At 30.1% G+C, this 25,320-nt stretch overlaps 1 protein-coding gene across 1 annotated transcript in view; it reads right to left on the bottom strand.

Moving 5' to 3' along the window:
* Window positions 1–25,320, bottom strand: part of LOC124422538 — a 71,521-nt gene that overhangs the window by 5,846 nt on the left and 40,355 nt on the right. The window contains exons 2-4 of the mRNA XM_046959089.1: window positions 9,304–9,349; window positions 8,679–8,846; window positions 2,257–2,476 (exon numbers count right to left, since the gene is read on the bottom strand). Of these exons, the coding sequence (XP_046815045.1) occupies window positions 2,257–2,476; window positions 8,679–8,846; window positions 9,304–9,349 (434 nt within the window). The remainder of the gene's footprint in view (window positions 1–2,256; window positions 2,477–8,678; window positions 8,847–9,303; window positions 9,350–25,320) is intronic.

The raw sequence follows: 25,320 nt of genomic DNA, 5'->3' as shown, positions 1-25,320 counted from the left end.
AATAGACGTTTTAACGTAATAACGTGGAAAAATGTATATACGAAGAAGTACATACGATGTATTTATATAATATATGAATGAGAACGTATATAAGAATCTTTACATGTATAGCAAGAGGATACATTAAAGTTAATGGTCCTTCTTTCGCGTAATTGACGATACCACCCGGTGGCCTTAAGTTCCCGCGGTGCATTGCGCGGCAGTCTTTACGACTTCATTGAACCTATCTTTACTATAAAGAGAGAGAGAGAGAGAGAGAGAGAGAGAGAGAGAGGTCTCTGTCTATCTCTATTTCTCCTATTACGTGCCTTGGCATCTATCATTTATAACTACGTGCCTTTTCTCTTTTCGCACGCTCATCGACGATCGTTCGCGCATTCTCCTTCTCTTTCTCCACCTTCTCCTCCTCCTCCTCCTCCTCCTGTTCCTTCTCTTCCTCCCCCACCTTTGAAGAAGAAGAAGAAGAAGAAAGAAAGAAAGAAAACGATCGATCAGATCTTCGATCTTCTAATCGATAATATTTTTTCTACTTTCTTTTTTTTTTCTTTTTTTCTTCCTTATCTTTTTCTTCGTCGAAGCCATTTAAATTATCGAAATAATAATCCTCGATTAATATCCATCCGACGCGAGTATCATACTCATTTATTTTTTCTTCTTCTTTTTTCATTCTTTTTTTCTTTCCTTTTCTTTTTCTTTTTTTTTTTTTTTTTTTTTTTTTTCTTTTTCCCCTTTAAATCAAACACCCAACGAAAATTAATTCCACGATGGAAAAAAATTTCCAAACGAGTTATATAGAAAAGGCGAACACGTCGGATTAGCAATTTTTTTTTCCGATTATTTATAATCCCGATGGTAGATACACATACGATATTATTATTATCGATCAGATTTGACGTTATCAAAGTAATCATTAAATTATCCCAACGGTAAATTCGGTAAATTACATATATGTATATATACATATATATATATATATGTGTGTGTGTGTGTATGTATGTGTTACGATACGATCGATAACAATTTTTGTTTTCTTTCTTTCTTTTCTTTTTGTTTTTTTTTTTTTTTTCTATTTTTTCTTGCTTATCTCTTATTTCTACCTTTTACTTAATCAATCAATGAAAAATTTGTAAAAATCGTCGATGAGTAAGAACGTTCCAATTATCATCGATTACACGGTATCGCATTTCCGTAATCGCGGGATTAAATTAACTTGGATTTTCTTGACGTTAGAACATCGTCGTCACTGTTTCAACAGCGAGAGATCGAACGTAGATCTCATCGATGATCCCAAAAGAGAAGGTAAAGAGAGATAGAGATAGAGAGATAGAGATAAATAACCATGAAGAGGATCGAGAAGAAGGTGTGCTAAACTTTTCTCCCTTCTACTTTTGGTGTCAGCAACGTTCTACGACTTCCCGACACCGTTTTAATTGCCCGTACTCTAACGGTAGCCATTCGCCATCAACACACTCTCGAAATTTTCTTTCTCTTTCTATACTTACTTATCCGTTTGTTTTTTTTTTGTTTTTTTTTTTTTTTTTTTTTTTTTTTACATTTAATCGGTCATCTTCAACTCGTTTACTTTCTAATTACAAGCGACGGAAGGTCAGTTTAAAAGATATTTTTTTTCGTTGTTACTTGTTATCCTTTAATATTCATTTCATTCTCGACAATAATTATTTCGAAAATTTGAAGTTAAAGAAAAATCTGTGATTAGATTGAGAATTAACGAAGGATATCTCGTTGAAAATAGAAATTGATTTTGTTCGATTACAAAACGATCCATCGTTCCTTTTTTTTATCTTTTTCTTTTTCTTTTTTTTTTTTTTTTTTTTTTTTTAAATTAAAGTTCGCATGACGATCAGTTATATAAAAATTTTTTATTCGTAGCCAATAACATTCCGACAAATTTCGACATTGAACTGAATATTAAGGATCAATTAATAATAATAATAAAATATTTCTTTAACAGAATAGAAATCGATTAAATCTGATTATGTATCGATCGATTGATATTTCATATCAATTTATTCACACGACGATTCATTCATTATATAAAGATATTATTTATCGACTGATAATACAATAGTATTTGAAAAAAAAAAAAATGTTCTAGTTCTATAGAAAATTTATAGGACCAATTGAAAGTAATAATAATAATAATAATAATAATAATAATAATAATAATAATAATAATAATGAATATATTTCCCATGTTAATATAAAAATAAATTTTGTTCGATTGAATTCACTTACGTTGTACTCTGGTTGTGTTCGGTCTATACCTTCGATGTTCCCTATCCCAGGTTTCTGGATGTCTTCGCCATTCTTCGTCGGCTACAACTCCTGTTCCACCACCACCTGTTAATCCTTGAAGACCTTGAAGAGTTTGCAAAGCTTGAAGGTTCGGGCTTAATGGATGATTTTTTAAAGATGGTACAGGAACGTATGCTCCTCCTTCGCCCACATATACAACCTTCAAATGAATTAAAATAAAACGTCATTTACAATTACATATACAAGTAAATATCTAATACTATTATATTTCTATATTTTTATTAATATACAAAATGAAAAGGTCAATTTATTTCTGAATAAAAATACATAGAAAATTTAGAATCATAGGGCATAGATCGTTTGAAATTATAATTTTCGTTAAATAATAAAATAAATAAGATGAGATAACAAAGGTTATTAAATACATAAGTATTTATATAAAAATATTATGTATATATTATATATAAATATATATATATATATATATATATATATATATATATATCAAATAAACTGTATACTATACTATATAAATAATATATCATCGAAATAAATCTATTAAATGTCTCATACGAAAGAAGAAAAAAATAATACTCCGTATCGATATACGGTGAATATACATTTAAATACCAAACCAACGTGTAATATATTGAACGATATATAAATATCAAAATATATTGTACTAATATACAATAATATATATTATATAATATATATATATATATATATATATATATATAAAGAAAATAAATAAAATACATACTCATAATATGTACCATCTATCTATCTACGTATTAAATAACATTGGACGTAATATTTTCTCATAAATCATCAAACATTACATCGTCACCCATTCCTCTTGAATCGACTAACGATCGATTCTCTTTCTCTCTCTCTCTTTCTCTCTCTCTCTCTTTTTCTTTCTTTCTCGAGCAGCAAACTAAGACCTTTGACCTACGTTAACGAGTCCCTTTAACCTTAGGATCGACAAATCGCTACCGAGTAGGAAGAATAGCATAGAAGAACAGCAATGTGTAGATGGAAATGGTACGAAGTCGTGATGATGTTAAAGAGGAAGAGGAAGAAGAGATCGTTCTTGAGAGAGAAGATTTTCTCTCTCTCTCTCTCTCTCTCTCTCTCTCTCTCTCTTTCTCTATCTCTGTTTCTCGTGGAAGCTCTCGAAAAACACGAGGCACGAGCAGCGCGTGACTAACGCTTTACGAGCTCGTGTATACACTCTTCTATCTCTTTTCAACTCGTTCGACGTGTAGATACTTAGATATGTATGTACGAGTACTAATACTATCACATAAGTAGTAGAAGAAGAATAAGAAGAAGAAGAAGAAATAGAAGAAGAAGAAGAAGAAGAAAAAGATGAAGACAAAGATGAAGAAGCCAAAGACGAAGACGAAGACGAAGACGAACAAGTATAAAGAGAAAAAAAAGAAAAAAGAAAAAAAAAACAGAAAAAGTAAATAAAAAGATGAGGGTAAGAAGAGGAATAATCTTTGCCAGGTTGTCAGGAGGATGCGTGCCGAGAGTTTCTAGACACCTACTCGGCCAAATCAGGTGAGAAAACTCGAAGAAGAAAGAGGATGAGAAGGGTGACGAAGAGAAGGAGGAGTAGGAGGAGGAGAAGAAGAAGAAGAAAAAGAAGAAGAAGATGATGATGAAGGAGGAGGAGAAGGAGAAGAAGAAGGAGGAGCGCACGTGGTTGGTGGTAAACGTTCCGAGTACTAAAAAGTTGCAAACAGCCTCCATATGCCTTAGTTATGAAGAAACACAAGCATGTTATTTCTCTTCTTCTTCTTCTTCTTCTTCATTCTTTCTATCTCTTTCTCTTTCTTTCTTTCTTTCTTACTTTCTTATTCTTTCTCTCCTCTCTCTCTCTCTCTCTCTCTCTCTCTCTCTCTCTCTCTTTCTCTTCGCCATATTCCACTTTCTTGTCTGAAAGCTCTTAAAGTCGTTTCCCTTGGTTCTCATCCATTCCGTCGAGAAATTATTGCTTTTCACGGATTCCACTTTTGAGGTACGTTTCTGGAATTCACGAAAGGGTGAAGAGGAGAGAAAAAGAGAAAGAGAGAGAGAGAGAGAGAGAGGTGTATAGAGGAAAGAAGAATAGTAGAATGAGAAATAGTAGGAGGGTGTTGGAATCGTTTATGGGCCTTACTCGGTACGTTTATTCCTATCCCTTGCGCTTACTTGCTCGTTGCTACGAACTTGCTTCAAACGCATTTTGCTGTTTCCTACTATTCTCCCCTCACCTCATCCAGTCAACTCACCCACCCCCGTTTCCTATTCTCCTTTCTTTACCGTAAATGAGAACCCGGCACGATATTTTCGAATCTTTTAAAAAGGATCATTTCTACCGGCAATTCACGATTTCACTTCCTTCTTGTCATTTCGAAGACGTTAACAGAGTAAGAATCACTACGGTTCCTTTGTGATAAAGATCGGACGCCGACCGATCATCATCTGCGCGTCTCCGTCCGTCGATAATGGTAATCGTAAAATACAAAAGGAATCGCTGATCATGATCGATGTCGTTTGAGAATTCCACTTTTTTTTTTTTTTTTCTTTTTTTCTTTTTTATTTTCTCTCATTTCTCTTCTCTTCTTTATTTTACTTTATTTTATTTTATTTTGTTTTATTTTATTTCATTCTTTTAAGTGTAAAATAACTTCGACGTTCATCGAACGCGACAAATTTATTGGCCCCCTTTCCCTCCCACCCCCACCCACAACTCACCACTCTCCCACGTGTTGATCTGAAAACGCCGAATTCGAAATTGTAATTTTATCATTCGAAGACGAAGACTCAAAGCGAAAGAAATGTTTAATTGTTACGTGTGAAAGAAAAGTTTTATTTTTCTTTTCATTTTTTTTTTTGAAAATTTCTCTCTTTTCTTCTGCAGGTTCCTTCTTTTCTTCTTTCTTTTCTATTTTTCTTTTTTTTTTTTTTTGTAACGTTAAACCGATACCCAATTAATTAGCAGATAATTAAATGAACGAATAAATCGTAAAACGAGAACGTAATCGCGATCATGATCGATGTCATTTGAGAAATCCACTTCTTTCTTATTTTTCATTTTCTTTCTTTCTTTATCTTTTTTCTTTTTTTTTTTTTCTTTTTTTTTCTTTTTAAGAGTAATATAACTCGACGTTGATCCAACGTGACGAGTTGATCCAATTTTTATTCCCTCACCCTCCCCTTGCCCCTCCCACGTGTAGTAAAACTCGTAGTCGACATTTTTCTTTCGGACGAAGATTAAAGCGAAAGAAAAGTTTAATTTTTTTAATTTGTTCTTCTTTTACTTTTCTTTTTTTCTTTTTTTTTTTAATGACTCTCTCTCTCTCTCTCTCTTTCTCTCTATCTTGTAACATTAGAACGACATCGTGTTCGTCGATTGGCAGATAAATAAATTGAACGAATGAATGAATAATTCGATTTGATGATTACAAATGAAGAAAAAAAAGAAAAAAAAAAAAGAAAAAAATACGAGAAACGGGAAGAAAAAAAAAATCGAAATTCGTCGATTCTCTCAAGAGTATCTCGATACATCGTCTTCGATGTAAATCTCGTTTCATTATTATTATTATTATTTTTTTTTTTGTTCTTATTATTATTATTATTATTATTATTATTATTATTATTATTATTATTGTTATTATTATTATTATTAGCTGTCGGCTTCGTGTGATATCTAAGGACGCTTTTCCCTTTCCCGTTCTTCACTTCTGTCATCTTCGATCGAGTGACACGCACGGATCGATAACCGAAGATCGATAACGCTGATAAAAATTCACATTGATGAGTAAGTACTTACTTACTTAGTTACTCCCGAGAAGGAAAAATCGAAAGTCATTAACCGATCGCTTGAAAGAGAAAAGCCAGTGATATCATTTCCTTGATTAAATCTAAGTGTCATTTCTATTAATTCAATATGTCCGAATGAACGAGAAACCCGTTTTGTTTCCGGTCTAATTAAATCCAGTCTAATTAATATATATATATATATATATACATTTGCAAAAAGATATTGCAAAATGATGTTATCGATGATATCTATATTTTATTTTTTATAATAAATTAATAATTTCTGTGGCAAAGTTGCACGTCGTGATTTTTTTCTAAAGAAATTTTTAAAAGGAAAAAACGTTGAAGTAACAATTTCTATAGCAAAAATGTACGTCGTAATTTTTTTTGTAAAGAAATCTTAAGAAAAGAAGAAAAGAAAAAAAAAAGGAAAAAGAAAGAAATTAACTAATAATTTCTACGGTAAAGATGCACGACGTAATCTTTTGTTTTTTGTTTTTTTTTTTTTCTCTTTTTTTCAAAGGTATCTTTTAATCGAAATTAAAAACGAAGAAAAAGATCGCGCGATGGCGTCTAAGTTAGAAGAAAAATAAAGTAAGAAAAGAAAAAAGAAAGAAAAAAGAAAGAAAAAAGAAAAAAAGAAGAAGAAGAATGAACTAACAATTTTAATAATGAAAAAGCGCACGGTAATTTTTCTCAGGTATATCTTTAAATTAAATCAAATTAAAAAAATTGCGATATCGCGATAATACCTAAAATTCAAGAAGAAAGAAAAAAAGAACAAAAAAAATAAGAAAATCAAAAGGAAAAGAAAGAATCAATAATTTCAATAATGAAAAAGCGCTTAGTAAACGTAGTAAATTTTCGAAAAAATTTTTTTAATTGAACGATCGAAGGATGAGGAAAGAGAAAAAAAAATAAGAAAAAAATAAATAAATAAAAAAAAATATTGAATCGTTCGAATATATTCTAATCATATATATATAAATATATATATATATATATATATTGATTCTTAAATACCGTTCAATAGTATTAAAAATATTATTACAATAGTATAGAATATATTGACAGGATATTAAACGGGAATTGGAACGTTTCTCGTACGAACAAGAAGAATTTAAGTCATGGATTTCTATTTCCCTTGCTTCCTCCTTTTTTTTTTTCCCTATCTCGAAACTATTTCAACGACTATCGAAGGTCAAGGTAGACCGCATTTCGATCCCGTACGTTTTCTATGACTCTCGATCGGTATCGTTTAAATCGATTCTCTCGTAAGTATTTACTAGTCGCATAAGTCCATTTGTGTTTGCGTAAATGCCATTTAAATTTATTACATTAGTAATAAATATGTATGCATACACACAGACACACACATATATATATATATATAACTAATCGGAAGTTCTCGTAACAAGTTTTGTTATCTTTATATTTGAGGAGAGGAATTTAAATAGAATATTTAGATGAATAAAGATATTGTGTATCATCGAAGAACCGTAGGAAAGAAGAAGAAAGGAGAAAATAAAGACAAAGAAAAAATCCAAAAAGGATTCGAGTGAAAAAAGAAAAAGAAAAGAGATATGGAAAGAAAGAAACGATAAGAGGAATATTATTCGAACGAACGAAAAGAAAACTTCCGTTTGTTAGCTTTTTCTTATGGGTTTCGTTTTAATATAATACAATGTATAAAGTTTCCGTGGGATAAACCGTATATAACAATTAATTATTATTTGCCAATAAGGAAGAAATGTGTTAGAAGAGAAAATGTGTGAACGATGATGCTGCTATTCTTCTCTTTATTTATTTTATTTTATTTTATTTTTTTCTTTTTTTTTTTATTTTTTATTTCCTCATTCTCTTTTTATTTTTTCTTTGTTTTATATCATCATCGTCGTAGTCGTCGTCATCGTCGTCATCGTCATAGTCGTTCACTTTTTATCGATCATTTCTTTTTGTCGATCATTCTCTACGAACGAAGACCGTTCATCAATTAATCGTGGAATATATTGATCTAAGATGAAAAAACGTAAAGACGTGAACGTTCGTAATTTTCTATATCAACTTCCCGTCGTTCGTTTTTTTAACAAATTTTCACGATTTCTATCATAAATGTTAATTGCAAAATATGTATAGTCATTTATGATTTCATTGCTGCATTATATCTTTTTTCTTCATATATATATATGTGTGTGTGTGTGTGTGTGTGTGTCGCGTTATATGCGTTTTTTTTTTTCTTTTTTTCTTCTTTAATATTATAGACAAATACAGGATGGGCCAAAAGTTCTCAAGTGATTCTTCTTTTAGATTGTAATATTTCAAGCATACCGATTATATTATATTATTATTATTATTTAATTACAAATATATCTATATATATATATATTATTATTATTATTATTATATATAATGATATATAATTAAAAGGCTAAAAAAATTTTCGTAAACGATTAATTAATATTTAACAACTTTTTTAATCTTAACCATAAATTTTTTAATATTAATCATAAATTTTTAGAATTCTGATAAACGAAAGTACAATTTTATTGACTTATCGTAATATTATTATTTCGAATGAAACATACCGCATCGTGATCACTTGCTTCGTGTGTCAAAGCTTCTCTTGTTTCATTTTGCAATGAATGCTCGTCCTCCGGTCCAGATCCGCTTCCTGCCCAATAATCCTCAGTAGTTTCCTCCAATGACGCTTCTTCGTTATTACCATCGATACTTGGATTCTCCAAACTCGTTGCCTTTTTTAATAGAAAATTTCTTTTAATATTTAATTACTATTTTATGAATTTCTTTTCTATTTCTTTTTTTTCTTTTTCTTTCTTTTCTTTTTCTTTTTTTTTTTTTTGTTTTATCATCAACGAAAAAAACATACAACGATTCGATTGTGCGCTTCGTTAAGAAACAAAAAATTTCTTTCGATTACGTCGTAAAGTTAAAGAAATTGAAATTGAAAGGGAAACAGAGTTAATAAATGTTATGTAAAATAGATATGTATATAGATAAAAATAATATAAAAATTATCTTGTGTTGTAATATTAAAAATTAATATAACTATAATATAAATTAATAATAATAAAATAATAATATAGAGATATAGAGTATATGTATATATATAATATATAAATATATTATTTTATATATACACATATATAATAATTCTGATAATAATAAAAATATAAAACAAATTATAGTAACCTTGTAACTTGGCGTAGTTATGATCAAGATCCATACAACAGCATACCTGAAACAAAAAAATATTTCATGTCATATAAAGTCTACCGATCATCTTACAAAGACATCACGACATCACAGAAATTTGTCGCGTTTACAACAAACGACTCGCGTAAAGCCACTGGATAAGATCATACTCTCTTTCTCTCTCTCTCTCTCTCTCTCTCTCTCTCTCTCTCTCTCTCTCTCTCTCTTTTTCTCTGATTCGCAAAAAGTTTTCTGTTCTCACGGTTTCAAAATACCACTTCGAGAGTCGTGGAAAGGCCGCGTAGGAAATAAAAAATTTTTTTCCTTTTTCATCGAGGCTACACGTAACAACATGGAAATTCTTAAGAGATGGAAGGACTACGGGATAAAATCTTTTGAAATGATAATCGGACTAGTGACATCCGTGAACCTTGACCTATACCTACATAGCTAGATATATACTACTTATATATACGAAAATGGAGTAACCGAGAAAAATAATTATGCTTTATAGTTGTAGAATGTATGTGTTCGTCCGTGAGAGAAAAAGAGAGATAGAGAAAGAGAGAAAAAGATAAAGAGAAAGAGAGAGAGAGAGAGAGAGAGAGAGAGAGAGAGAGAGAAAGAGAAATTAAATAAAAAAAAGGATAGTAAGAAAATACTTTGGGAGCAAGAAACGTGTAATTGAAATAAAGACAAGACTGTCGAGAGAGAAAAAGAGAGAGATAGAGAGAGAGAGAGAGAGAGAGAGAAAGAGATAGAGATAAGTCACATCATCATCTGATTGTAAGATTTTACGTAGCAGTATGCAAAGTAAAAAGATGATGATAACGATGATGATAATGATGACGAAGAAAAAGGTATGAAAATAAGAACAAACGAAAACGATCTCTACTACTTGATTTATATCTATATTATACCGGGTGTCCAACTTGAATCAATTCAGAATATAATATATTTAATAATAGAAAACAATGTTGAGGAATTTTGTTAGACCAGTTAAAAAAAATATTTCGTATCAAATATATATATATATATATATATATATATATATATTTTTTTTTTTCTCATTCTTAATTCTTTCTTTGTTTTTCATCTTACCTTTTTAATATTAATCCCAGTGTGGTTAATTATTTTTACGTAGTCAAATAAGAACACCCTATATATGCGTGCTACTCGATCTGCTTACACGTCACGATCCTCGCCTGTCATCTTCGTTCCCGCGTAATACACAACGATTGCGTATATACCATTCTAAACCATTTATATGCGTTACTCTCTCGAGTAAGTACTTACATATGTACTTACTTCCTTCTCCCACCAATTTGAAAACTTTCCTTCTTTGATCTGCCACCGACCGTTAAGCGTAATATTCCTCAGAAAGATATCTCAAATCTGATTACCAAGTATTGTAGGTATGTATATGTTTATATTTATATATATATATATATATATATATATATATATATTTATGTATGTATGTATGTGTATGTACATACATATGTATCTATGCAAACTTATGGAAGTAGACGTTTACTTCTTAGAAAAAGAATCTAATCATTTTTCTTCTCTTTTCCTCCAATTTCAAAGTTAATATGTGCATATATTATATATATATATGTGTGTGTGTGTGTGTGTGTGTGTGTTTACGATATAACAAAGTAGATAAATTCATCGATTTAAAAATTATTTAATAATTATTATACCGAGAATGATAATTCTTATAAAATGAATTACGAATGGATGGAAAATTCTTGACGAATTAATTATAACGAACGTTTTTAAAGAGATAACGCAATTGTGATAAAAAAAATAATGTTAAATCTTGGAAAGACGAGGAGGATTAAAAAGTTTTAATCAAAAAAAAAAAAAAAAAAAAAAAAAAAAAAAAAAGGAAAAAAAGAAAGGAAAAATTGGATTATCATTTTTTGTTTGATTATTATTTTTCATTTTTTATTTGATTATTATTTAATTAACGAGCGAAGGTTCTTTCCTCTCTTTTTTTCTTTTTCTCTCTTTCCATGATTTTTTTTTTCCTCTTTTTTTTTTTTTTTTTCGTTTTTCTATCGGTCGATCTTCTCTTTAAGAACGAACACGAGAGACGCTCGGAAATTGTTAAATTTTTTGGTATAAGAAAGAAGGAAATGTACGAAAAAAGAAATGAAAAGAAAAGAAGGAAGAAAAGAAAAGAATGAAAAGAAAAGAAATTGAAGCGCAATTAACGAATGCATTTTTCTTTTATCAATCGTTCTAACATTCGTCCTCCATTATAGATATATCTGGTATGATCAAAATGAGAATGATAAATATCTGAATTAAATGATAAATATCTGAAGAATAAAAGATCAATTGAGATTAACGAGTGACTTCCTTCGTAGTTTTCATTTCTCCTTAAGAAAATTACTTTCTTATTCTCGATCTTCTTCTTCCAAGGAAAACGAACGAGGGATTAGGAATTTTGAAAGAAAAGAAAAAAAAAAAAAAAAGAAAAAAAAAAGCAACAACAACAACAACAACAAAAAGAGCAGAAAAACGATATACGAAAGAAGAAGAAGAAGAAGAAACGAGAGAAAAAAAAAGAAAGAAAAAAAATTAAGAGAGTCGATAGCAATTAACGAGTGTCGCAAAATTTGTTAATACTTCCTTTTCTTTCTATCATATGATATGTGTTATTTTTTTTCTTTCTTTCTTTCTTTCATTCTTTCTTTCTTTCTTTCTTTTTTACTTGTTGATCTCGTTAGGAATGAAAATGAGGCGCCGGGCGATTAACGGGCAGTCGTTATCGTCCCTCGTCCCTCGAACCCATCTGCAGGCTTCGTCCCACGCTTGACACCTTCCGTTCTATTTACTACAGTTTCCATCCATCTCGCAAACGAACACGAACGAATAATAATTACATCGAGCAGAAGGAATTTGCCTCAGGATGTCTCTCTTTCTCTCTCTCTCTCTCTCTCTCTCTCTCTCTCTTTCTCTCCCTATGGCTCTTTCTATCTCTATTTCTCTCTTGACGTTGTTAAAGCAGAGGCAAACCACCGATTCATCGATCGCTCTACTTCTGTCTCTTTCTCTTTCTATTTCTCTCTCTCTCTCTCTCTCTCTCTCTCTCTCTCTCTCTCTCTATGTATATATATATATATCTCCCTGTCTTTTTCTCTCTCTCTCTCTCTCTCTCTCTCTTTTTCTTTCCGCCTTTGCTGTTAGTATGTAACTCCTTCCCTTGTTTTTCTTTTCGCAAACTCGTCAGTTATAATCACAGCTAATTTGTGCCGAGTAACGTTTTTCTTTCTATCCTTGTTTATCGTTCTTTCTCTATTTTTAAACTCTACTACCATTCTTTTGTCTCGTTCAGTATCGTTAAGATCGTTAATATCAAGTCTGTCTGTCTGTCTGCCTGTCTGTCTGTCTGTCTGTCTGTCTATGTCTCTATCTGTCTGTCTTTCTGTCGTTCGTCGTATTTCATTCTTTCTTTCTTTCTTTCTTTCTTTCTTAATCATTATCGTCTATTTCTTTTGCGTAATTATTTTTCTTCACCGACGAAACATTTTCTAATTCGATCAAATGTATTACATTGATTCGAATAAATATTATCTCTATCTTTCTCTCTCGTACTTGTCATTTTTATTGACGATTTACTTTTGAAATTATTGTCCTTTTTTCCCCGTTGTTTTCTTTCTTCTTTTTCTTCCTTTTCTTCTTTTTTTTTTTTTTTTTAGATGACAAAAATTTTTCTAAATCTTAAAAAAAAATTTTCTAATAATTATATCCTAGATAAGTAATAGAAATTTTTCTAAATCCAACATCCGATTAATACGTTTTTTTAAAAAAAGATCAGATTCACATTCAAGATATTATGCTAACACGAGATCTATGTCATACATAAAATAAATTATGAATTTGTTTGAGGATAGAAAAGAAAAAAAAGAATGGAAGGAAAAAGAAAAAAAAGGAAGGAAAATTCTTTTCAAAGAATGTATAAATTGCATTCGAGCATAACGAAATTTATTTTCCATCGCGAATTTGTGCAAATAACTTAGATCAGGAATATAATAAAATATGAAAAAGAAGAATGGAAAAGGAATCGAAAGAAAAGAAAAGAAATAAGAAAAACTTATGCGTGGGTATTACGAATGGAAGGAAACGGGACTGTCCGACGTTCTTATTCGCGTGGGTTTTATAGTAAAAGCTTCACCCACGTGATCGTTTTTCCTTACCGTGTTTGAATAAAAAAAAAAAAAAAAAAAAAAAAAAAATGTTTGAGTGCCTTCAGGCACCTTCTCGACTTCTCTCGTCTACTCGTCGTCGTCGTCGTCGTCGTCGTCATCATCATCTTCTTCTTTTTCCTCTTCTGCACGTTCGAAATCGTTGAATTATCTCGCAACGAGCATAATCATTTCGCGAGTTAGGTATTACCGCAACTGCGTGTGGTCGGAGATCATTCTCGATTTGATATAATAAAGAAATGAGTGAAGGAAGATTTATTCTTTCTTTCTTTCTTTCTTGCTTTTTTTTTTCTTTCTTTTTCTTTTTTTTTTTTTTCTTCCTTTCTTTTTCTTTTTTTCCTTTTTTTTTTCTTTTCCTTTCACATTACAACGAACGAAAATAATCGATCTATTATTTTCGATCGATCGAACGAAAATGTTTTTTTTTCTTTTTCGATCTGCGTGAATTTATTTTAATGATTTAATGATTATTAAATCGTCGTGTGACAGAACATGAGAGAGAGAGAGAGAGAGAGAGAGAGAGAGAGAGAGAGAGAAATTAAATAAATAATATTAAATAATTTAATTTAAATTTAGATATAATCATATTACAGTAATAAATTTTATTAGAATAATTTATGATCGATTTGAAATCTTCATTATTTTTCAGTATTTCTTTAAAATACTTCGTGATCTTTAATATTATTTTAATAATAATTATATCTCACATTGATAAATATTTTAATAATATAAATATAATATAATAACATAAATATATATATATATATATATATATATATATATATTATTTTTATTAATATCATAATAAAAAGAAAAATTACAAAAAAGTTTCTCAACTTGAATTAATTATCAAGCTTCTATTTTCGATGACTTATAATTAGAAAAAAAAAAAAAAAAAAATTTCTAACTCACTGATGAATACACGTTTCACCTACATACGTAATTCCCGGAAATCGTCGTACGTTCTTAGAAAAAAAAAAAAAAAAAAAAAAAAAAGAGAAAAGAGAAAAAGAGAAGAAGCAGAAAAAGAAGAAGAAGAAGAAAAAGAAGAAGTTCGAACGAAGATTATTCGCATAATACTTAAACATCGTTCTCATTCATCATCAAAGATATCTCACGGATAAAAACAAACATGCTTGAAGCTTCTACGACTTCGGAGCTCGAACAAAAAACACTATTTCATTGTATACTATATATATGTATGTGCGTGTATATGTGTGTGTATGTATGTGTGTGTGTGTGTGTGTGTGTGAATGGGTATATATGCGTACTTGTAATATTCTTTTGGCACTCCTATCTCTGACCTATATTAATACCAGGAAGCTCGACAAGGCTTTAAATAACTTTGAGATAGGTCAGTTTTCGTCTTAAAGGAGAACGATCGATCGATATATAAAAACTAATATCACGAAAAATCTACGATAAGAATCATAGAGATATGAAATAAAATTTATTATTTGAAAGATCTCTGTTTTTCAATTGAAATTGGAAAATTTTTAATGAAAAAAATTAATTCAATTTCTCATTCAAATTTGTCGTTTATTAATTTGAAAAAATTTGTACGATCTATTTCTTTTTTTCTTTCTTTCTTTTTCGTTTTTTTCTTTTTTTTCTTTTTTTTTTTTTTTAAATTCATTTTCCTAACAACACACACAAATTATTGTCATTGATTTTATTCCACGTCACTATTTCTTTTTTCTTTTTTATTATTTGTCGTCTATATTATATCTTCATCATCATTATTATTATTATTATTATTATTATTATTATTATTATTATTTATCCATTTGTTTTATTCGTTCGTACGCGAGAAGTGAATTGTTACAGGATATTTTTTCTTTTCTTTTTCTTTACTTTTTATCGCAATCAATACTTACTTGAGAAATGATTTATTTATTAAAATTGTTCGTTCGTTGTAATTAATTTACAAAAGGGAAAATAGTCGTCGTTAATAATATGAATTAAGTGTTATGAATTGTCGTTTCAATAAAACATTTGACGATAATTTTATTTATTTATTTATTTATTTATTTTTTTTTTTTTTTTCTTTTCTTTATATACGGAAACAAATTTTTCCAATACGAAACATCGTAACTTTTCTATCGTAATTATTTCTGTTTATCACGCTTGTTACTTCTCTTCTTCTTCCTTTCTTTTATTTATTTATTTATTTATATATTTATTATTGTTTTTTCATTTAACATTCCAAGGAAATTCAGTGACGAGAGAATTGCTCCTTGATTATAAGCATTTTCGATAATTCTTCGTAGTTTCTTGATCGTATTCAATTGGTTTTACGGTTACCTTCGAACGATCGATCTACAATTAATCGTTTCACGGTTTATTGGCTCGATCCCGAAGGGGTGGTAGATCTTTCGGATTTTCTTTTTCTCTTTTCATTTAATTTTTCTATTTCTTTTTTTTTTTTTCTATTGTTTTTCCTTTACATTTATTACCTAGCAATCGTCGTGATTACGCGATTTCGCTGTGGGGAAACGACGCGAATCGTTAGGTTAAGGAAGAAGAGTATAGCCTTCTTAGATACGAACGAGATCTCGATCCAAGAATGCAAAATCCAATAGATCGTCCTCGAAACTCGTCGCATTTCGATTCCGTTAGACACCGTCAGGCAGATAGACAATTTTTATTCGTTTATCTTCATGAAACGATAAACACAGAGGGAGAAGAAGAGAGAGAGAGAGAGAGAGAGAGAGAGAGCTGCCGTTTAGCTTCAAGCTCTGCTTGAAACGTTTTACTCTCGTAAATCACCTCGTGAATCGTTTTAAAGAACGATTATTTATTATTAAACCGATCAGACCGGCCAATCCCTGCTCTAACGTTATTTCTTCGTCACACTTTGTAAAATTTTTTACTCCAATAAACTTCTCAGATCATTCTCAGAACATGTAAAAAAAGGAAGAACTAAACAAAAGAGACAAGTATAATGGTATAGTAAAATTTTCTACTTTATATTTTATATATATATATATATATATATATATATATATATATTTATATGAGCGTATAATTTAAATCTATTAGACAAATAACGATGTCTAAAGAAAAGAAGAGAAAAAGAAAAGAAAGAAAAAAAAAGAAAAAGAAATGAATTTTCTTTCTTCTGTGATGAATAATTATTATCTGAACAATTAAACAAATTGAACAAATAAATTATTCTTCTTTCTGATGACTTTTTAGGTTTATCTTTTTTTTTTCTTTTTTTTTTTTTTACTCTTTTCATTTATTAATTTTTTTGTCAATCGATTATTTGCAAACTATTGACCGATTCTGTTATATATATATATATATATATATATAATTTTAAAAAATTTAGAAATTCCGATAGTTCGTGTAGCGTCGAAAGAAAGATGAAGAAAAGAAAAGAAAAAAGAAAAAAAAGGTAAATAAAAATTTATCAATACATTATCTTATTCTGAATCGATGTTCGATATAATACATAGATAAGAATTTTGCGTGACTACAGAAAATTCATTTCTTTTTTTTTTTCTTTTTCTTTTTCTTTTTTTTTTCCTTTTTATTCCATCGTAATGATCATCGAAGATTCTTCGAGGAATCTAAGATACTCAAGATAATCTATTTGCCATGCACCGTGGTATTTAAGATTATACCGATTAGAAGTACAATTTACAATTAGTAGAATTCAATCGAAAATTATATACATGGAAAGTTAATATTTTAGAGAGAGATGTACTTTCGAATTCGTACAATCTCGACTATTTGCCATTTTCTCTCTCTCTCTCTCTCTCTCTTTATCTTTTTATCTACCTCATAGATAAGTGCAAGAAAGAAAGAAAGAAAGAAAGAAAGAAAGAAAGAGAGAGAGAGAGAGAGAGAGAGAGAGGAAGTATAGAACATTCATTCCCTCAGATTACGTATGCTCTCGATGCACTATCTTCAACATGGCTATTAAAACAGAGGAGAAAGAAAGAGAGAGAGAGAAAGAGAGAATGAGAGGGAGAGAGAGAGAGAAGAAAGAACATTCGCGAGTGGTTCATTTCGATTGCTCGACTATGTACATCGAGAAGGACTGTGAGAAAATGTGGATAAGTCGGTACGAAGCACGAATTTCCTCGCCAGATACAAAATAACGAGCCAGGAGTGGTGGTTAACCCTTTCAAAGTCGACCTCTTAAGAGTGGCAATTTACCTATCGATGGGACATGAGAGAGAGAGAGAGAGAGAGAGAGAGAGAGAGAGAGAGAGAGAGAGAGAGAGAGAAAGAGATATATATAGTCGGTGGACCATATCAAAATGATCTTTAGAAACTTCCTTCTACGTGTACATATGTATGTATGTATGTATATATGTATGTATATATGCATATATGTATGTACATCTAGATAATAATACAAGAATTATATTATTATTATTATTATTATTATTATTATTATTATTATTAAAATAATTGAAGTATATAGAATAACATGGTAATCATTTTCAATGAATTATTTTTATTAAAATTCTTATTTATTCTAGAGGATGATAATGTTTATTTTCTTGCACAATAATACTCGAATAGTTAGTACTATTAACCCATTGAAATTTCTATATAATCGAACGATAATTAATGCTTGATTCTTTCTTCTCTTCTTTTTTTCTTCTTTTTTTTTTTCATCTGGTTTATAAAATTCTTTTTGCAAAAAGAAAGAAATCAATATTAAATATCCTAGTATTATTGTTATCATTAAAATAATTATCTCATTTGAAATATCATCAAAGGTGATCATTTTCAAGAGATCATAACTATTAGAATTTTTATTCAATCGAAATTGATAACGTCACTCTACAAAGTATATTATAATTTTCAAATAATCATTGTTTATTTTTTCACATTGCTCTACTTCATTTTACTTTCTTTTTTTTTGTTTCTTTTCTTTTCTTTTCTTTTTTTTTTTTTTTTATTTCTTTATTTTTTATTTTACAAAATCATTATTGAATATACTCGTTTGACTTTTCTCACGTAAGACCGTTAAAAGTCAGAAGAACTGTTATAAGAGCAATCAAGATCGTGGCACGTAATAGTATATAGATACATACAATATATTTATACATACACATATACATACATATGTAAAGATAGTATATACATATATACGTTCTCGAAGGCCGAGCCTTATGCGTTTAAAAGGTAAGATAAGCTCTTGGTTTGCGTCCGTATCCGTGGCTAGCCTTTAACTTAACGATTAAAGTACTGGATGAATCTTAATTCGATGTTTGTGGTAAAGATCGAGCAACGTGAATCGACATTGCCGGCTATTAGAGCGTGTAATAATCTAACCGGCTGTTTATCTCGGCCCCCTTTAGTTGAATATTTTGAAAAAAAAAAAAAAGAAAAAAAACAAAAAGAAAAAAACAAAATAAAAAACAAAATAAAGAAAATAGTTACTGACAGCGGTAAACGTTTAATAATGTTCACGCTGTATGTGTATCGAGTTAGAAAAATTAGTTTTGTTATCTATATATAAGCTATAGTTAAGTATAAGCTTAAGTATATATATATATATATATATTTATATATATATATATTATTTCCGATATAAAATTATCCAAATCAATGCTTGTAAAGTGTATTTAAAAACTAAGATCGATAATCGATGACTGTAATATATATATATATATATATGTGTGTGTGTGTGTGTGTGCTATACATATTTATTTCAATTATCTTTAAATGTCTTTAAATGATATGATTATAATATGTTTATTATTATCTATACAGGATAAGGACCGAAAGTTCCTAGATGATTTTAAAAATCAAATTATTAGTTACACTAGTCCGAATAAAAAGTTATATTAGCGAACGAATCGATTTTTTTTTTAAATATATTACCACCTATGGACGTTTTTATCCAATCTTGTATATTACTGTATATTATGGTATATTTAGGGAAAACAAAAAAAGAAAAAACAAAACAAAACAAAAGAGAAAATTGCTTCACAAAAATACAAATTGCTTCGCAAAAAGAAACAATAAAATTAATAATATCCATTAAATGGTTTCCATTTTCTATTGCGAGTTTGTTTCTATTTGTGACGCTCAATATATATATATATATATATAAGAAAATAATAATGATGAACATTACAGAAGGAAAAAAAAAAAAAAGGAAAGAAAAAGGAAAAGAAAAAAAGACGGATAATGAATCAGGATGTATATCGATTTATCGTTTGCTCCGCATTCGATATTATATCATAATTAGATCTTCGATTTCTCGGATAAAAGTGATGTAATCATCACTTTTATTTCGTCCTCAAATTTCTCCTCCTTAATCGTCACTTTTATTTCGTCCTCAAATTTCTCCATGATAGTCGGGAATTAAATTCAATTACGTACATATATGCATACATATTAAACGTCATTGAGAGGAAGACGGAAAGAGAAAATTTGAAAAATCGACTAATCGTACTTCCTTATATCTAATTCATAATATATTAAAAATTGTATCCACGAATTAAATATAAGGAAGCTTAACAAGTTGATCATTTTACATATTTTCTTGAAAAAATTTATGACGATGAAAATGAACGGTAATATCGAGCGTCCGTATAATGAACAGGAAAATTAGAAGGATATATATACACATACACACATGTATATATATATATATATATATATATTAGGATATTACATTAGGATATTGCTATTGCTATATGTAATAACATTTTATATAGTATTTCTACCTTTCTATCGTTGATAAAATGTCTACATGATTTCGTGTCGTCTTGATCGTAAAATTCAAACACGTTAAACTCGACTAACGAGTAATAGTTAAATCTTTTGAACCTTCAATTAGATTGATTTTATTATCGAAACCATTTCTCTCTCTATCTCTCTCTCACACACACACAGACACACATAGATACACACATTTTTTCTATCTCTTTCTTTGGTTTCGTTCGATCATTTAATACCGTTCATTTGTAATATTATCAAAGAATTTTTTCATTTACTTTCTTAACTTTCCTTCATTTTTCTTTCTAAATTTCTCATTCTCTTTCTTTATCACTTTCCCACTTAACGAATAAATTCGACTTAACGACTTATTCTATACGCTTATGATCTTTTATCATTATGCATATATTTCTTTTCTTTTCTTTGCATCTTCTTCTTCTTCTTCTTCTTCTTCTTCTTCTTCTTCTTCTTCTTCTTCTTTTGGTTTTTTTTTCTCTTGTTTCCTTTTTATATAAACGACAATTTAAAACACGAACTAGATTATTGATAACGATTGATGATAAATCGAATGATCTTTTATCATTTATATTTTTCTTTCTTTTCTCTTCTCTCTCTCTCTATCGTCCTATCTTTTTCTTTTATTCTTTCTATAAAAGATAATTTAAAAAATATAAACTAGATTACTCGCATCATGATCGATGAATCAAATTAAATGTGGAAACAAGAGAATCAAAGAGGGAGGGAGAGAGAGAGAGAGAGAGAGAGAGAGAGAGAGAGAGAGAGAGTACGATTATACTATTGTGCTTGAAGCTTCTGTAGATATTTATCATCGTTTTGTACATCCGTGAACATAAGCAAAAAATAATTTAAGATAAACTCGAAGAAAGGAGAGAGAGAGAGAGAGAGAGCGAGAGAGAGAGCGAGAGAGAGCGAGGGAGATGATGCACGAGTTGAGTTACCGTTCGCTTGATACGAAATTACGATTAGGGCAATGCGGCTCTCATAATAATTACTCTCTCGTTGCCATGAGTTGACCAGAATGAGGAAAGATTGAGATCAGTATAAGAAGAGAGAGAGAGAGAGAGAGAGAGAGAATTAACTAATATTATTTATATTTTATATCTTCATTCTGAAACTGTTTCGATCTATGCATCTTCATAAAATCAAGAAGAGAGAGAGAGAGAGAGAGAGAGATTATCTTAACATGTATCAACATGTACATATATATGTACGTGTGTACTGTTAGCTCTTCATCTTTAAACTTGATCAATAGAACGATCAGAAAATTTATCTTTCATATCAGATAAATTATTTCATTCGACGGTCAGGGTTTGATTTAATAAAGAGAAAAAAATAAAATAAAATAAAATGAAATGAAATGAAATAAAATGAAATAAAAGGGAAAAGAAATTAAAAAGGAAATGTACGGAATTTAGAATTTTTTATATGAAAATATTTATCATCATTTCGTGTGACTTGAAAAATAATTATTGAAAGAGAGAGAGAGAGAGAGAGAGAGAGAGAGAGACATTAAAAAAATTTATTCATTAGACTAGAGAGAAGAAATAATACTCGAGCATAAATTTTATTCCATTTCGTGCTGGATTAAAAACAAACAAGCAAAAAAATAAAAAAATAAATAAATAAATAAATAAAAAATTAAAAAAAAGAAAAAAAAGAGAAAACAAACGAACGAACGAACGAACGAACGAACACATTTTATATTCCAATCGAATTAATAAATTTTAATGTTAAAATGTCTAATTAATATGATCAAAAAAAAAAAAAGAAAGAAAGAAAATTGAAAAATAATTACTAAAAGAGAGAAGGAAAGAGAAAGAGAGAGAGAGAGAGAGAGAGAGAGAGAGAGTGAATGAACGAGAGAGTGAGTGAAATTCAGAAAAAGATACATTCGTGGGACTAAGAGAGAAATGAAAACCTGTCAAGCTCTTAGGAAGAAAATCGATCTTCTTGTCCAAAGTTAAGAATATCCTACTTATTTCCAACCCCGTACGTCCGTTAACGTCGTACGTATCTTAATGGTCGTTAACATCAACGTGCATAGATCGGAGCTCTTAATAGAAGGAGCAAGAGGACTAACGAGCTCTTTGCGATGAGCGCGATGCATCCTCGTGGTGCTTCCTTTAAAAAAAAAATAATTCGTATTATCGTACCTTTCCGTTCCGCGATACGCCCACGATGCATCCGAAGCTCGCAACAGGAATAATTACAGTAAAACATGGAGATACAATGGGGGAGGACAATGTATGTTATCCACGTCTCACGGTCGTCGTTAACATATATACGCATATATATATATATATATATATATATATATATATATATACATATGTACATTGAAAAAGGATAATACATAGACCTTGGACCGTATTAACATCAACGTAATAGATCGTCTAGTTTGAAAATCCAACGAAAGATCATGAGTACGAATACGTCACGTCCGGGAATCATTTCCATTAAAGGAAAAGAAAGACAAAGAGAGAGAGAGAGAGAGAGAAGAAAAAAAAAATAAAGGCCGAAGTTTCTAAGATCGTAGGTTTCATAAAACAAGAGTACGTGCGTCCAAGAGCATCCCGTTGCTTTTAGTTACATATTCGAGAGAGTATCATAACACGAGAAAATGTCTATGCACATATGTATACACGTGGATATATTTTACGTAGGCATACATACATACACACACACACACACACACACACACACACACACACACACATATATATACATATATATACGTGTATAATACATGCATAGACGATACATCCACTCGGACTTCCCGTGTCATTCGATTTCTACTCGTTTTACAAACGAGAAGCAAATCAACGTCTTCCTGTTAGTCGGTAGTCTTACGAATAGTAGTTGTGGAAATTTCTTTCGGTATGTCAATTACTATAGGCACTATTCTATCTATATCTATGTCTATGTCTATCTTCGTCCTTTATTAAAGATAGGAAGAAGATAGGAGAAGAGTAGTAAGCGCGACGATCGTATATAATTCTACGAAGGGAAGGAACCTAACGAGCAAAAGTGATGCTCGAATCGTACCAAAAAAAAAAAAAAAAAACGGAAAAAAAGGAAAGAAAAAAAAACCTGGAATCGCTGTTTCTCTTCTTTTCTTTTTTCTTTCTTTCTTTCTTTCTTTCTTTCTTTCTTTCTTCTACGCCTTCTTCAATCAAAACGATTAGAAAAACGTGCATGGGGCTTGATTATGATCCATTAGGAAGTGACGCGCCTATCTGTGTTATGCGATAAATCGATCCTTTCTCACGTTTTTTCTATTTTTTTCCCCATCCATCTATCCTCTTCCCTTCGACATTTTATAATCACGCAATTATTATTTTATATCACGATTCTGTATATCTTTTTTTTTTTTTTGTATATTATTCCTGTATATCATTTCTTTACTTTTTCTTTTCAATTACACGGATATCATCTCTCTCTCTCTCTCTCTCTCTCTCTCTCTCTCTCTCTCTCTCTCTTTTTCTTTACGTACAGAATTTCGACATCGAGAATGAGTGACAGGGCGTAGAAAAAAGAAAGTAAATAAATAAAAGAAATAAATAAAAAAATTAAAAAAAAAAAAAATTGGAAAGAAAGAAGGTAAGATCATAGATAGAAAAGGAAACAAATCAAAATTCGTTTTTTTTTTCCTTTTTATAAGAGCTCTCTCTCTCTCTCTCTCTCTCTCTCTCTCTCTCTTTCATGTGCATATAAATATGCACATAGGTGGAAATGGAGCGACGACGAACCGCAAGAAACGGACTAGTTGATTCTCGAACGATAATTATCGCGACCGATCGGTCGAACGTTCGAAACCGTTGCCCTCGATATAATAACGATCATATATTTAGTATAACATTGCGTGGAATTCGAAAGTAACGATTATTTTCGTTCGTCGAGAGATATTCTCTCTCTCTCTCTCTCTCTTTCTTTATCCGCGCTTCTTCTTATTCGCTTTTTCCTTCTCTTTCTCCTTATCCTCCTTCGCTTTCTCTGTCTCCTTCTCCTCCTCCTGATCCTCCTCCTCCTACTTCTTCTTCTTCGTCGATAATAAATCTACTTGCCGGACACCCCGAAGACTGGCCACGTCTTGAGCACGTAAAAGAGAGAAAGAGAGATAGAGATAGAAAATGTTTGGTCACGCGTCGTTGCAAGCTGTTGAAACGGTAGCAATCGAGAAGAACCGCTTCTTCTCTCTCTCTCTCTCTCTCTCTCTTTATATATATATATATATATATATATATATATATATATATATATATCTTTCTTGCTTAGGTACTGCTGTTACTGGTGCTACCCTCGACTTACGATTTACATATTGAAATTTTCCAATTTTTCTCGTGTAACATTTATCCGTTACGTTTCCGTAGTCTCTTCTCTCAAGAGAATTCAGATCGTTTTAAATTCATCCGCGGACGTCGAGCCAACAACGAATTTCTATTCTACCGGATCGATCGGAAAAAGGCGGAAGTCGTCTGTGTATATTTATTTGTATGTATCTATGTATGTATGTATGTGTGTGTGTGTGTGTGTGTGTGTGAGTGTATTTATAGTCTCTACTCTTTATGTAACTGTATGAACAGAAGAGAGAATCGTGTCGTTAAAATTCTAATCCTTTCTATGGTCTCCCTCGTACGTAAGAGTACGTACATACGTTCATAGATACATACATACATACATACGTAAATACATTGATTTATAGTGTATGTTACGGTTAGTGATCGTCGATATTTTTAATGTGACAAAATTAACATCGTTCGTATTAAATAATGCATATGTTTATTTCCAAAATGGACTATTGAAATTCATTTCAAAAGGAATTTATATTGATATCATTAGAAATTAGAATATATATATATATATATATATATTTGGATATTTGAACGTTTAAAATTGTTCGTATTAAATGAAAGAAATTTGAAATTTTGATTCATTGAAATTAAAGAATATTATTATTAGATCGCAATGAATTCTTTTTTTTTTTCATTCCTTTATCTTTTTCTTTCTTTCTTTCTTTCTTTCTTTCTATCATCATTTCATCATCCTCATCATCATCATCATCATCATTTTCTTATACTAT

This window comes from Vespa crabro, chromosome 3 (assembly GCF_910589235.1).
Source record: "Vespa crabro chromosome 3, iyVesCrab1.2, whole genome shotgun sequence".
NCBI lineage: Eukaryota > Metazoa > Arthropoda > Insecta > Hymenoptera > Vespidae > Vespa > Vespa crabro.
The sequence above is the reverse complement of the archived record's forward strand: the minus strand, read 5'-3'. Positions and strand labels throughout refer to the sequence as shown.